The sequence below is a fragment of the Cyclopterus lumpus genome, chromosome 1 (genome assembly GCF_009769545.1).
Source record: "Cyclopterus lumpus isolate fCycLum1 chromosome 1, fCycLum1.pri, whole genome shotgun sequence".
Lineage (NCBI taxonomy): Eukaryota > Metazoa > Chordata > Actinopteri > Perciformes > Cyclopteridae > Cyclopterus > Cyclopterus lumpus.
This window is the reverse complement of record NC_046966.1, coordinates 20,561,320-20,573,754: the sequence shown is the minus strand read 5'-3', so window position 1 is coordinate 20,573,754 and position 12,435 is coordinate 20,561,320. Positions and strand designations below refer to the sequence as shown.

General features: G+C 42.5%; 2 protein-coding genes across 5 annotated transcripts; both read right to left on the bottom strand.

Moving 5' to 3' along the window:
- Positions 1–2,969: 2,969 nt before the first annotated feature.
- Positions 2,970–8,080, bottom strand: tnip2 (TNFAIP3 interacting protein 2). Of its 4 annotated transcripts, none has more exons than XM_034534587.1 (7): positions 7,904–8,080; positions 5,804–6,451; positions 5,005–5,322; positions 4,806–4,895; positions 4,445–4,708; positions 4,193–4,309; positions 2,970–4,094 (listed from the first exon to the last, which is right to left on the bottom strand). In XM_034534587.1, the coding sequence occupies exons 1-7, from the start codon at positions 7,904–7,906 to the stop codon at positions 3,798–3,800; spliced, it is 1,737 nt and encodes a 578-aa protein (XP_034390478.1). In that variant the 5' UTR covers positions 7,907–8,080; the 3' UTR covers positions 2,970–3,797. The 4 variants fall into 4 exon arrangements, with proteins under 4 accessions (XP_034390478.1, XP_034390494.1, XP_034390470.1 ...); XM_034534603.1 differs by having other exon boundaries at positions 2,970–4,097; positions 5,804–6,487; positions 7,904–8,076; XM_034534579.1 differs by having other exon boundaries at positions 2,970–4,097; positions 7,904–8,076.
- Positions 8,081–9,381: 1,301 nt separating this feature from the next.
- On the bottom strand, positions 9,382–12,426 carry sfrp2 (secreted frizzled-related protein 2). Its single transcript, XM_034534615.1, has 3 exons — positions 11,696–12,426; positions 11,417–11,497; positions 9,382–11,112 (listed from the first exon to the last, which is right to left on the bottom strand). Exons 1-3 carry the CDS (start codon positions 12,195–12,197, stop codon positions 10,808–10,810), a joined length of 888 nt encoding a protein of 295 aa, XP_034390506.1. The 5' UTR covers positions 12,198–12,426; the 3' UTR covers positions 9,382–10,807.
- Positions 12,427–12,435: the final 9 nt, after the last annotated feature.

Here is a 12,435-nt window from a genome sequence, read left to right as displayed (position 1 = left end):
CATTTTACATCTATTTGCATCAATGCACAAAGATGAGACATAACATTTAAAGATGAAGAATAGTCACATATTTGAATTCTCACAGAAAATGAAACTTGGAATAAGGAGCTCCTGGTTTAAAAAAAAAAAAAAGTTAAAACATGCTGTGAAAGTACAGTATGTTCAAAGCCAAATGGATGTGTAGAGGAAGTGAGTTACAGTTGTGTTCCTCAGACTGCTTCCTCTCAACTTTTCAAAGAGTGACTTGTCTCTTAAAAACCGAGAGATTTCACAATGAAACATTACCACTCCTACAAAATTTGATGATTGAGAAAACTGTGGTAAAGGTACTTCATTCAAGAGAAGACAAAATGTTCTTGGTCTGTGAGAGCCACCAGAGCCCGGCTGACTCATAATTTATTTCAGGTATGAATCATGTTTGTCTCTCAGTCACCAGTGATGTAAGATGGGATCTACCGCATTTGATCAAATGCCCCGCAAAACTACGCTAACGTAGACGAGCCAAAAAACACCGGCCGACATGTCTGAGGGACGTATGTGGGCCGTGATCTAAATAAAACACAACATTGGCGCAGATTGCAGATAAGAGCAACTTGAGACGACCCTTTTCCTCAGTTAATAATAGATTTATAAGTACATTTCCAATGTTTCCTTATTTTGACCTTTGCTGTAAAACAAACATCTGGGTTGACGAGGGAAACACACGATGGTCTGACAACGACGGCCGAGTGCCAATAGGATTACTCGAAGGGATCATAGCTGGCTTGTGGCTTGTAATCAGAATGCTGATCTTTTCCTTGTCGACTGCCTGGAGCGCTTCAGGATCACATACACTTACAGAGGGAATCCACACACACACACACACACACACACAATTAAAATAAAATCCTTTCCCATCCAACATTAATACAATCTACCTGACATAATCGTACAGTAAATCAAAGATGATCCGCTCAAGTCGACAACGCTCTTATTTTCAAATAATAAAACTCGTCTGCTTTTTTTCTTTTTTGGGAATTCCCTCGTGATGGCGGGAAATTCCCGTTCTTTTGGGATACCCATAAGATTAAAGGCCGTATATCTATCCGTTCTGCGTTTGTCTGGATAAGTGTCGGGCTGAAGTTTTCCCTCTTTGTTAAAAGTCCACGGCGGCTACAGCAGTACTTCCTGACGCTTTGAGTCTAGTTTCCAACAGGAACTGATCTTCCGCCGTCACCTGACTTTTTTTCTTATTAATTCTTTTGTTTCTTAGAAAAGTTCCCAGACACTCAGGTGGGGGGACGGACGGGGACGGGGACTTGTGACCTATTTCTTTCCACTCTCAGACCGGTGGGTAGCGCGTCTTTCTGCGTGGAAGTTCAGTCACTTATAGACACTGTTATAAACGTGTGGGTGTGTGTGTGGCGGAAGGGGAGAATCCCCAGCAGACAGCTCGTGGCCTTTTTAGGGGCTGAGTGTATTTCTAAAAGGCCTTCTTCGCATTACTGAGGCCCGATAGACGACATGCTAAAGTTGCCCTTTAAAGCCCAAATAACAACCAATCGTTCTGTGGGCACATGAACTCGAGACATATGTAAATTAAATTAATTATTGAAACTAATTCAGCCACAAAGATCTTCCACGGTTAGCTGATGAGTAAGTTAGCATGTGATGCTGCCTGGTGTCATTATGTCTTTGAGGTAGTCCTTTCTTTACTTTTTTAATATAAAGCTTGATAACCTCTGCTTTTGGTGAAAAGATTTGAAACAGACCACCAAGACTAAATGCAAAATATACATGAAAATAATTCTATATTTTAGGAAATGCATTTTGTTTTTTGCACTAAATATGTTGCTACTAGCCAAATTAGCTAGACAGCTAGCCCATCTTTGCCCAATGTTACAATATCCTCTTCCCGTCTAAAGCTCACTTAACAGTCATATGTTGTCTGTTCAAGGCGTACAAAAATGTGCCAGATGGATTCTTATTTACCGTGTAGCTGTTAGCCCCGCCGCCAAGCTTTGTGCTAAGCTAAGCTAACCGACCGCTTCATATTTATCATATATACAGAGAACATTGTTCTCAACCAATTCTTGGCAAGAAAACAAATATGTAGAAATATAATATTCACTAATACAGTATTTAAAGTGAGACGTATTGCAACCACATTTATCCCATAAATGATGCACAAGTACTGACAGACTCAAAGCAATAACTGGCTAGCTAGGTAAGAATGTAGCTGAAAATAAAACAACCCGGTTGAATTGAGCAACGGTAAGTGTTATTGCTCATGGATTCAACGTATCATATGTAAGGACGTTTACGTAGGTTTCGTATTTTTGCTTTAAAAGTAGTTATTTGATCAAAATGCGCGTGTGTCATTCACACACAGACACCGCGGTGGTTTGGCTGAGTCGGTTCTGTGCACTCGCAACAGCCTACTTCCTTTTACAACAGGGGATGTCCAGCTTCCTGTGCTTACTGCACTAAAACCCTGTGACGAGTGAATCATCCGAACAGCATTGTTGATCTAAATGTGTCAAAAAAAAAAGACACTTCGGTGAGACCGTGCGACTGCAGAATGCTTTGGTCACCAGCCGAGCCGCGGGGCAGTCGTTGGATGTAACTTGAGCTGCAGCGTCTTCCTCTGGTCCTCTCAGTGGCCCTGTGGTGTTTGGCTGGAGCCACACAACAGCTGGGAACATGGCTGTGACAGTACAGCGTGCCCATTCAGGCACCATTCGGAAGGGGTTTTCCACCGCATGCACACACACACACACACACACACACACACACACACACACACACACTCACGCGCATGCACACACACGCACACACACACTTAGATTAAGTAGCGCCAACATTTTCGTGGTTAGGCTATGATCTGTGGCAACAGCTCGAGGCTGCAGACTGTCAAGAATTAAAATGCACCGCGCGATAATGTGGCACACTTGAAGCTAGATAAATCACCAGAAGATTTAAAAAAAAAGTGCAGGTAAACAGTATTTTATTACAAAAATAATGTGCCAGCTCAAGAGAAACAGGCATAGGATCTCCAAAAATCTGTATATTATTGTCAGTTAGGATGCAATCTTTACATAGGCTGTTACAAAAAACAAATGGATAAAACATGTATTTAATGTATACATTATACCAGGAAACAAATATTTCATGGCTTTGGTGGTCAAAAGGCATCAAAAGCCTTTTCCAAATATTTATGCAACATGAATAAATATTAATATAGTTAATATATTTTAAAATCTCTTAAGAATATATAATTTACAGGACAGAATATGTAAAGTTCAATACAAATTTAAAAATAAAAAAAAAATAATAGCACCACATGATCCAAAATAAGAAGCTTATGAGTCATGAATGTCTTAAATCGTACGATTCTACGATTCTGTTTTTGGCTAAAATGTCAAGAAAGTGCAAACAGGTAATTTGACACATTGAGGTATATAATATTTGATATATTGCTTTGACATCCACTTTCCCAGCACAGTAATCTCCTGCACTGCCACAGGGGAACACTCAGAACCGGACTCTGCTCACCGTGCAGACTTTAAAAAGCCTCATCGACTCATTTCTCTTGCGACGGGGGAACTTTGGGTCGTGCAGTTTTTGCGCTCCGCGATGAACAAACGTCTCAAGTCAGTCATTTCATCCGTAGTCAAGTCTCTCCGAATCGGAAATTCCACTCAGGTTTTTTTGCCGTGTAGTGCTGCCGTTCAGTGTTCGATTACTGTCAGCAAGTGAAAAGTGTCTTTTCCCGCACCCCAAAGAAAAGAAAAAGAAAAATGGAGGCGCTGCTCCGTTTATATTCTCGCACACTCTTCACAATGGTTCAGGTACTCTGCGGCGTCCGTGTCGCTGAACGTGGCGAGGCATCGCGGACACTGGAGCTCTGACAGGTCCGGCCGTTCGCTCCACGCGGGGCTCGGCGTGGCTGCTGCTGCTGCTGTTGCTATGGCGGCGACGGCGGGCTGTTGCTGCAGCTCAGCCGTGGTCCTCAACAGAGGCTCTGAAGAGTCCTTGTGTCGCCTCGAGGTGATCCTGTGCCCGATGTGCACGCGGCACATGGGAACCACTTCTCTGCTCTCTCTGCTCGCTCCCTGCTGAAGGTCGATTAGGTACAGACACTGTAACGATGGCACGAGGCGACACGAGATGTGCAATACGCGCAAGTTTGTTTTGAGGGCCGTCGTCTCACCTTTTTGTGTAGCTGCTGTTTCAACTGATAAATCTGCTCCTTCAAGTCTTGGATCTGGCCCTGTGCTCGCTCCCGGTCGGCACGCTCGGACTTAAAGTCATCTGCGTAGATGAGGACCTGATGGGAGGGACAGAAAGAAATTTTAGTCAATTTTTTTTCAAAAGACACATCATACGCCTAAAGAGCCGTTTGCCTGATTCGACGTAGCGCAATATGCACAGATGTGTAGAGAGAACGCAATGTGGCACAGACCTGCTGCTCCAGAGTCTGGATGCGCTCTTTGTAGTGCCTCCTCGTCTCCTCCACTTCTTCACTCAGCCGCGCACACTCGCTCATCTTCTCCTCGAGTAAGTCGTTGAGTCGGGAAATCTCCTGTTGAAGCAAACCGGTGCTTATCGAGCCGAGCCCCGGCACCAAGCCCGGCCCAGAGGTCTCCTTTAGCCTCTGACATAAACCGTGGATGTAGTCCTCCCTGCTGGAGTCATACTTCTGCCACTGACAATTCAGACGTTGGACCTAAAAAGAAGGAAGTTTAATATATTTATACGTTAATATCACGTATAAATGTTTAAGTTTAGTCCTTGAACTATATGTTCTACAGGTGAAGACTTACATATGCCACTCGCTGCTTTAGCTGTTGATTCTCTTCTTGGAGTTGACAGATTTGGGCGTTCATGCCACTCATGTCAGAGGACTCCATCATCTGTCGAGAAAATGGTGAACAAGGTTAGAACAGAGCTAATGCACAAGTCAATAAAGGCCTTTTTTCAACACAGACAAAGGTTCATACAAACACACACACACACACACACCTCCTTAGAGTTTTGCTGCTGAGCCACATCCTCCTCCACTCCTCCTCCTCCTCCTCCTCCTCCTTTCTTATCCGTCTCCAGCCTGGCCAGCAGCTCCTGGCACACCTTCACCGTCACGCCAAGCTGGCTGCGCAGCTGGTCAGCCTCCTCCGCCAGGGAGGTGCAGAGCACGGCCCGGGTGGCCTCGGCCCGCTCCTGCTCCTCCAGGTCCGCCCGCAGCCGGTGGACCTCCCGGTCCTTCTCGTGGTCCGGCTGACACCTGACTCTCTCCAGCTCCAGCTCCTTCTCTTGGAGCTGCACGGTCAGCCTCTGGATCTCCTGGGGAGGAAAAAGGCCCCGGAGGGATTAATTGCACGGCCACATCGGTTCTTAATGGGTCATCTTTTGACATATTTATTTATTACAAAAAAAAAAAAAAGAAAAAAGAATTAAATAAAATCGGTCTTGATCATTGTCAGCAATATTGGTTCTGGTTGATTTTCTTTCAAATCACAAGTCTACTTGTATTTTAGGAGGAAGTTTCAACCGCTTTTTAAGTAAATAGTTTCAAACAATACAACAACACAAAAGTCTACACTTGAAAACAGAAATATAATAACAAATATGATTTTAAAGCTTATTAGCTTATTAAGAGACTTTATGTGCATCTACATTAAAAACCAGACCTGTCATTGTACTAACTTTTCTCCATTTTAGGCTCCACTGACTACAAAACACTCAAAAAGCACCGAACATCGCCTCAAAAGCATTTATCAAAACTTTATTTATATTATTAATGATAATGTTTTTGTTTGCGTACCTCCGTCTGTCGCGACGCCTTGAACTCCCCGTCCTTCCTCTTCTGCTTCAGCTTGCAGATCTCTTTGCACAGGCTCTCCAGCAGAGACTTGGACGGCCCCACGACCACGGACTCGTTGTCCCCGACGGCCATGCAGATCCTCTCGTATCGGCCCAGCCTCGCTTTTAAATCCGCAATGATGTTGTCCTTCACGTGAACCTGTTTGTTCAGCAGCTCGAGCTCCTGCAGCGTCTCGTGGTACAGAGTCGTCAGCGTGCTGCAGCTGCGCAGCTTCACGTCGTTCGAGTTTGAACCGACGTGGTCCATCGTTTTTTTTTTTTGGGGTGGCTTTTCGTAGATTTGACAGACGGGGTTCGCTTCTTTTTTTTTTTTTCTTCTTCTTCTTCTTTTTAGTAATCCAGCATTTGACAACCTCTGGCGACAAAGCCCTGCGACTCTAGAAGCGGACCGGAGCAGGTCGGTTGTGTCGACGCCTCGACGCACAATAATATCCCCGCACCGTCGAGGGGGATTTCCTAGGGAACTTCCCCGCGGACTTTTTCGAGCTTCGTCAAACTGAGCCCTGCCTGCTCTCAAAGACTCACCGAAAACAAAGAGACACACACACGCACACGCACACACGCACACAAACTGGATCTGGAATAGGAGCTAAAAGAAGTTGTAAATTAGGTTGGCACTAAACGGCTGGAAAAAGAAAAAGAAGAAGAAATAAATAATTAGTGGTGCTGCCTTCATGACAGTCGTAAACTTGTGTACTTATTCAACAATCCCAAGCTGAACGAGTAAACCGTTTAAGTTTCCTACGTTTGATTTTTGCAAAAGAATGTGAACTTTAAAACATTTTCCCTCCCTCCCACCCGAAAAAAAAAATCTACAATATAGCTTCCAACACATATATCTATATCTATATATTTATATATATATATATATATATATATATATATATATATATATATATATATATATTAAGTCCCCCTAAAAGTACGAGCTAATATTTTGGACTGGAAACACAAACGGTACTATTTCAAACAGCGTTAAAATGTTCCCAACTGTAGTTTACAGGGTTTCTACGCATTCCGCCCCACAAACGTCACATCGGTAGGTGTTGATTTCTCCCACTATTTTGAAGGCATCATAATTGCGCTCGCTTCCCGTAGTAATTATTCTAAACGGACTGGGGTTGCGCAGTTGCGGACACGCCGGTGTGTGTCGTTGTGTTGGAGCTGATTCATATTTATGATTACCATCGGTTCCCGATAGTCCCACGGGGGCATTTCCATATATTTCTTCCTTTTTTAAATATTGGGAAAAGCATCATTTCCGCTACAAATATACCAATACAATAATGTATTATTCTCACCATCAATATTGTAAGGGGCTTACAAGTTACACCGCTGGTTTGAATGTGTATGATCAAGTGGATTAATATTGTAGCTAGTCGAGGTGGAGCCTGGAGTTTGGTATAATGAGAAATATTTAATAAAGTGAAGTGCAAAGAACAATATTGCACTCGTGAAGTGGAGCAGAGGTAGAAAGTGGCAGAAAATATATATATATATATATATATATATATATATATATATATATATATATATATATATATATATATATATATTCACACCCATAAATGAGCCGAACTTAATATCTCGTCAGGGTTGGACTCTGGACCACACAACCACCGCATCTTCATCAGGTCAAAATGAAACCGCTGTCTACTTGATATGTTACCTAGATTAATGATTCATGGGCCCCAGAGCCAAGATAAGACCCAGGGCCACACAGTACAGAAAGGTATACTTGCATGTATTTAAGTACAACTTCAGTGTGTGCCATTTTAGTACAACGAAGTACACTTAGTATATTAAAGTACAAACATATTTCGATTTAACACATGGATTTAAAGTATACTTATCTAATACACTTGGAGTGTACTAACCAATAGTGGAAAGTTAAGTACAAAAAAGTATATTTAGTACACTTACATTTAATGTACTTAAGTGTACTTTTTTTTCACCTGGGGTACTAATACTAAATACTACCTTGTTTGCTGATAGTGTTGTGTCAATGGTTTAACATACTAACATAATAATCCCTACTTACCATTCATGTAGGCTGAAGATGACAGTGACATAGTCAAGGCCAAGATGACACAGAAAGTGAAGGTCAGGGTTTTGATTATTTCTCCAGGCTGAAGTCTGACACATTAGACCTGTTCTTATACACCCCTACACACACACACACAATCACACAATCACACACCCAGCATGCAACACTACTGATACCACTGATGTTCACACCCCATCGTATGTTCCGTTCTGTTCTTTTCTTCAATATAGTTCATACTAATTCTCCCCTCTGATTGCAGTTTCTTTATTGCGTGGTCTTTCTCTGCTGACGTTCATTCCTTAAGGCTCTGTAGTTATACGTATAACCATCTGACACGAGCCCAGAGTTAAGCATATTCATCTAGCAAACTATACCTATCAATAGCCAGGATCGTGTTATTCCATGTGTCCATCCAGGCAAATTGGTGGATCCAAATGTTATTTTTAAAAAAACATATATGATCTAATTTCTTTGTAATCATCCAACATAATGTTACGTGTATGGGTACTTTTGGTTGATACGTGCGATGCATTGAGTGGGCAACGCGCCGTGTATTGAGTGGGCCAGTCTGACAGTAACTCCCGGGCCACTTCTTTCCCCCCAGTATCTATGAGACCTCCAGCATTCTTCCAAGAGGCCTCGTCAGCTCTGCTGGCCGGTGGGGACTCCCAGGTATTTCTGGGTGAATCATACAATAATGTCACGAGGGCTCCAGAGGTGAGTCATTGAGGTCACATGGCAGTCATGTGACAATTGGCAGAGCCACCAGAATCAAGGTGTGTGAAGTGTGTGAAACCAGATAGAGAGAAAGAGAAAGAGAGAGAGTATCTTCGGTAAAACTTGCCCAATGGATCACTTTCATGAAGACAATTTATTTATTTTTTAATCGGAAATTGTTTGAATATGCAAATGAGACTATAACTTATGAAATATGTGCTAATTCGCATACATTTACAGAACAGATATATGAATAGTCAATCATGATAATAATAATTGAAAGATTTTATATGGCACCTGCCAAAATAAGGTTAACAAATATAATAAAAAATAACATCAGCAATAACTTGAGACAAAGTAGCAAATAAATAAGCAGATTCATTTGGAGATCTAAAAGAATGAGGGGAAGTTTTCCAGAATGTATACGGGTAAATACAAAAGATGGGCCTTTTGGCATTTCCTTCCACAAAAAGAAGTACCTGTAATATTTTAAAAGCCTCTTTCAGATTCACAGTGAGAGAAATAAATATATAAATACACCAAATGCCACATTTGCATTCAATTATTACCAGGACCAGATTTGACCAATGACTTCCACTAGATGGCAGTGTTTCATCAACATTATACACTCTAGGTTTATTTTCATTATTAAAACTGTGGCCACGATTCATTTTTTTGTGTTAATTTTTTTTATTCGTGAGTATATTGATTTCCTGCCACACACGTACAACAATAAAATGAGCCACTTCAAAACATGATGTTGGCAGCTTTTAATAGCTGGAAACTATACAAGAATAAAAGTCAGTATTTGATATTTACACAGTGATACTTTCAAACATACTTTTTTTTACATTGCACACACACGCACGCAGGGCCACTTGATTACAGGCGCCTAACAAGTTAGTGCTCATTAAATCAACGCTACCAACCAAAACTCAGATATTCATCCTCTAATAATACCAAAAGAACTCATCAAACCGAAACTCAACATACACGTTTAACTGAAATATTGGAGTAGAAAAATATTAGTTTTTATCATACTGTGGAAGAAAAGTATATGCAGTGACTCAAGTATAAAAAGATTACCGAGAGTATTAAAATGTTGAACAGGAAGAGAATATAGCCAGCTATCTCTCATTTTTTGCTTGAGAAAACGGTAGGAATACAAAAACACTAACATGTTTGTCTTTGAACATCACACTACGCACACTGGCATCACAGCTTCAATTAATATGCACCACACAATATGAAATCAGTAATTACTTATGAAGAACTGTGTGAGAAAATAGTTTGATTTAGGAAGATTTTAAAACTCATAGTTGTTTAAAAAAAATGTAAGGCCTTAGACCCTGGTGACGTCATTTGTTCCTTTTGGGAGTTTTTAATAATCCTAAACAAAACAACTGCCGATGATGTCACCTTGTTTGAGGAAGCCCCTCATGAAAAATAAAAAAGTACATTTTTAGGTTATTATTCAGAAGCAGAAAAGAAAACCCGGGGAATACCAGAGGTGAAAAGGAAAATGTCTTAAAATCACCACCCAGTCGGGATTTAATAATAAGATCTGCCAATGCATTTTATGGAGTCAATGTTTTTTTTTTTTAATCTTGTATTCAAAACTCTGCTAGTTTCACTCTAACCGTGTAAACAGTGATCCTTTACACCTGGGAGGCCAGCTGAGTGCAATTAATGAGGCAGCTCCCCAGGAGAAGACGCATCACTTTTAATACTGGCCACTGGGGGGCGCTCACTACTCACTGATTAACAATCAATGGATGAAAACAAAAATCTCATATTACTACAATTTTCCTACACCGCATCTGTACCTGTACCAGATGTGAAATGTGTGCCCTACTTAAAATACATGGACACTTAAAATAATATGAATAGCGTGGCCTCAATGGTGAATGTAGCTTGAGTGTATTGGCGTCGCACCTTTCAGAACGTGAAAATCCAAAATAATTGTAGTTTTTTTTGCCGGCACATATGCTTTATATTGCTTATGTTTTGGAAGTGGATCAAAGAAACCTCTTTGCTGGAATCTAGATGGGAATCTATGAACCACAATTGCAACTTATGTGACAACTGGATAATTGGAAAGAGATCAACTAAACCTTTTCTTCAACGGGGGACACATGCAGTCCACCCCCCTCTCCCCCTCCCCCTCTCCCTCCTCACTTCCTAGCACTGCAGCTTGCGGATGCTGCGGGAAATCCTCTTAAACTCTCGCTGTCCCTTCTGCCAGCGCTTCAGCGAGGTGATGACCAGATGGCCGTCCATCTTCTGGCCCATGACCAGGTAGGCAGCGTGGATGTCGTTCATCTCCTCGCAGATGCACTGCAGGCCGTCCTTCAGCCACAGCACCGTCTTCCTGAGGTCACGCTCCGTCACGCCGTTCAGCTTGTAAATGGTCTTGCTCTTGTTCTCCGGCACTATCTTGGTGTCCCCGTTGATGTAGGAGATCTCTTTGACTTTGATCTTCAGAGCTGGATGCAAAGCCGGGGAGAAAATAAGGGATTTGCTTTAACAAAATCTGTATAAAAGATCATCTTTTTTTGTCAAAATTGAAGCAGGATGAGAAGGCCTATTCATGTTTTAGTGCTACAATGCATGTCATAGGTCAAATAAAAAGTGAATAGGGGAATACTCATTCTTTTTTTGCACTTTTTTAATGAATAAAACACATTTAACAATGAAGTTTTCCTGTAACTTCCTCCAACCTCCACCCGTGACCTCTTGGGGCCCCTGAGCGCGTCACCTTGAACTAATAAAAGAGGTGGCTGTACTTACCAAAGTCATTCTTACACAAGTTGTCGACAATTTCGTTGTCATTTTCATCCGTTTCCTTGCAAGCATCACACACCCTGGGCACTAAAAAGAGAAGTTAAATCAGGTGAACATGATATCATCTACCACATGTTAACCGGAAATGAGCTAAATAAGTGTAGGACACACACATCCAGATGTGACCACAGTGGAAGATGGGGCAATACATGGACGATATTAATTAAGCGTTTACGCACACTGGGGGGCAATTTGCTCCTAAAACTCAGTTTCTCGGAACCGTACCTTCTTTGGTGACTGGCACAAAGCTGTCGATGCCTGCAGGAGGTATGCACAGGTCATTGTCGAGTGGGAAACGGTCGCAGTCCAACATCTTCGGCCAAGGGAAGCCGAACGCGGACATCACGGGCGCGCAGCCCTCCTTGACGCTCTCGCACAGAGACCGGCACGGCTGGATGGGCTCGTCCAGGTCGTCAAGGCACACGGGAGCGAAAAGGGAGCAGAGGAACTTCCTCGTGTCGGGGTGGCACTGCTTCTGGACCAGCGGGATCCAAGACGAAGCCTGCTGCAGGACCTCGTTCATGGTTTCGTGCCCGAGCAGGTTCGGGAGGCGCATCTCCGTGTACTCGATGTCGTTGCACAGGAGGAGATTTGCCGGAATCGGCTTGCAGTTGTTCTTTTTGTAGAATAACTCGTGCTGTCCGAAATTGTACAATCCGTGGATAGCTTCAATGCAAGGTATTGTCATGACCCACAACACTGTCACGGTGGAAATAAAGGCCCTCATTGTGTGTGCGCGTAAAAACCTGCAAAAAAAATTTGTAAACGCTTAGTCGGGGTTGCTGAGCATCAGTCCGCGTGGATGGAGTCTCCGTCAGTGGCCAGCAGCTACTGTTCCGAAAGGTTTTCTTCCAGGCGAGTCTGGGAGGAGTCTGCATGCTGTGCGTAAAGACCGGTTCTCCATTCAGCACTTGGTTTCCTCATATCAGGTGAACCTGGAGATAAATGTGTCTCCAGAGTCCTGG

What these genes read in the sequence shown, in the direction of transcription:
- tnip2 (XM_034534579.1), bottom strand. An exon ending in AGCAGCAAAACTCTAAGGAG is followed by an intron (nt 4,896 to 5,004) that starts GTGTGTGTGTGT and finishes TTTTCTCGACAG; the next exon opens with ATGATGGAGTCCTCTGACAT. An exon ending in TAAAGCAGCGAGTGGCATAT is followed by an intron (nt 4,709 to 4,805) that starts GTAAGTCTTCAC and finishes CCTTCTTTTTAG; the next exon opens with GTCCAACGTCTGAATTGTCA.
- sfrp2 (XM_034534615.1), bottom strand. Translation starts at nt 12,197, where the DNA reads ATGAGGGCCTTTATTTCCACCGTGACAGTGTTGTGGGTCATGACAATA. An exon ending in TGTGCCAGTCACCAAAGAAG is followed by an intron (nt 11,498 to 11,695) that starts GTACGGTTCCGA and finishes TTCTCTTTTTAG; the next exon opens with TGCCCAGGGTGTGTGATGCT. An exon ending in CTTGTGTAAGAATGACTTTG is followed by an intron (nt 11,113 to 11,416) that starts GTAAGTACAGCC and finishes CTTTGCATCCAG; the next exon opens with CTCTGAAGATCAAAGTCAAA.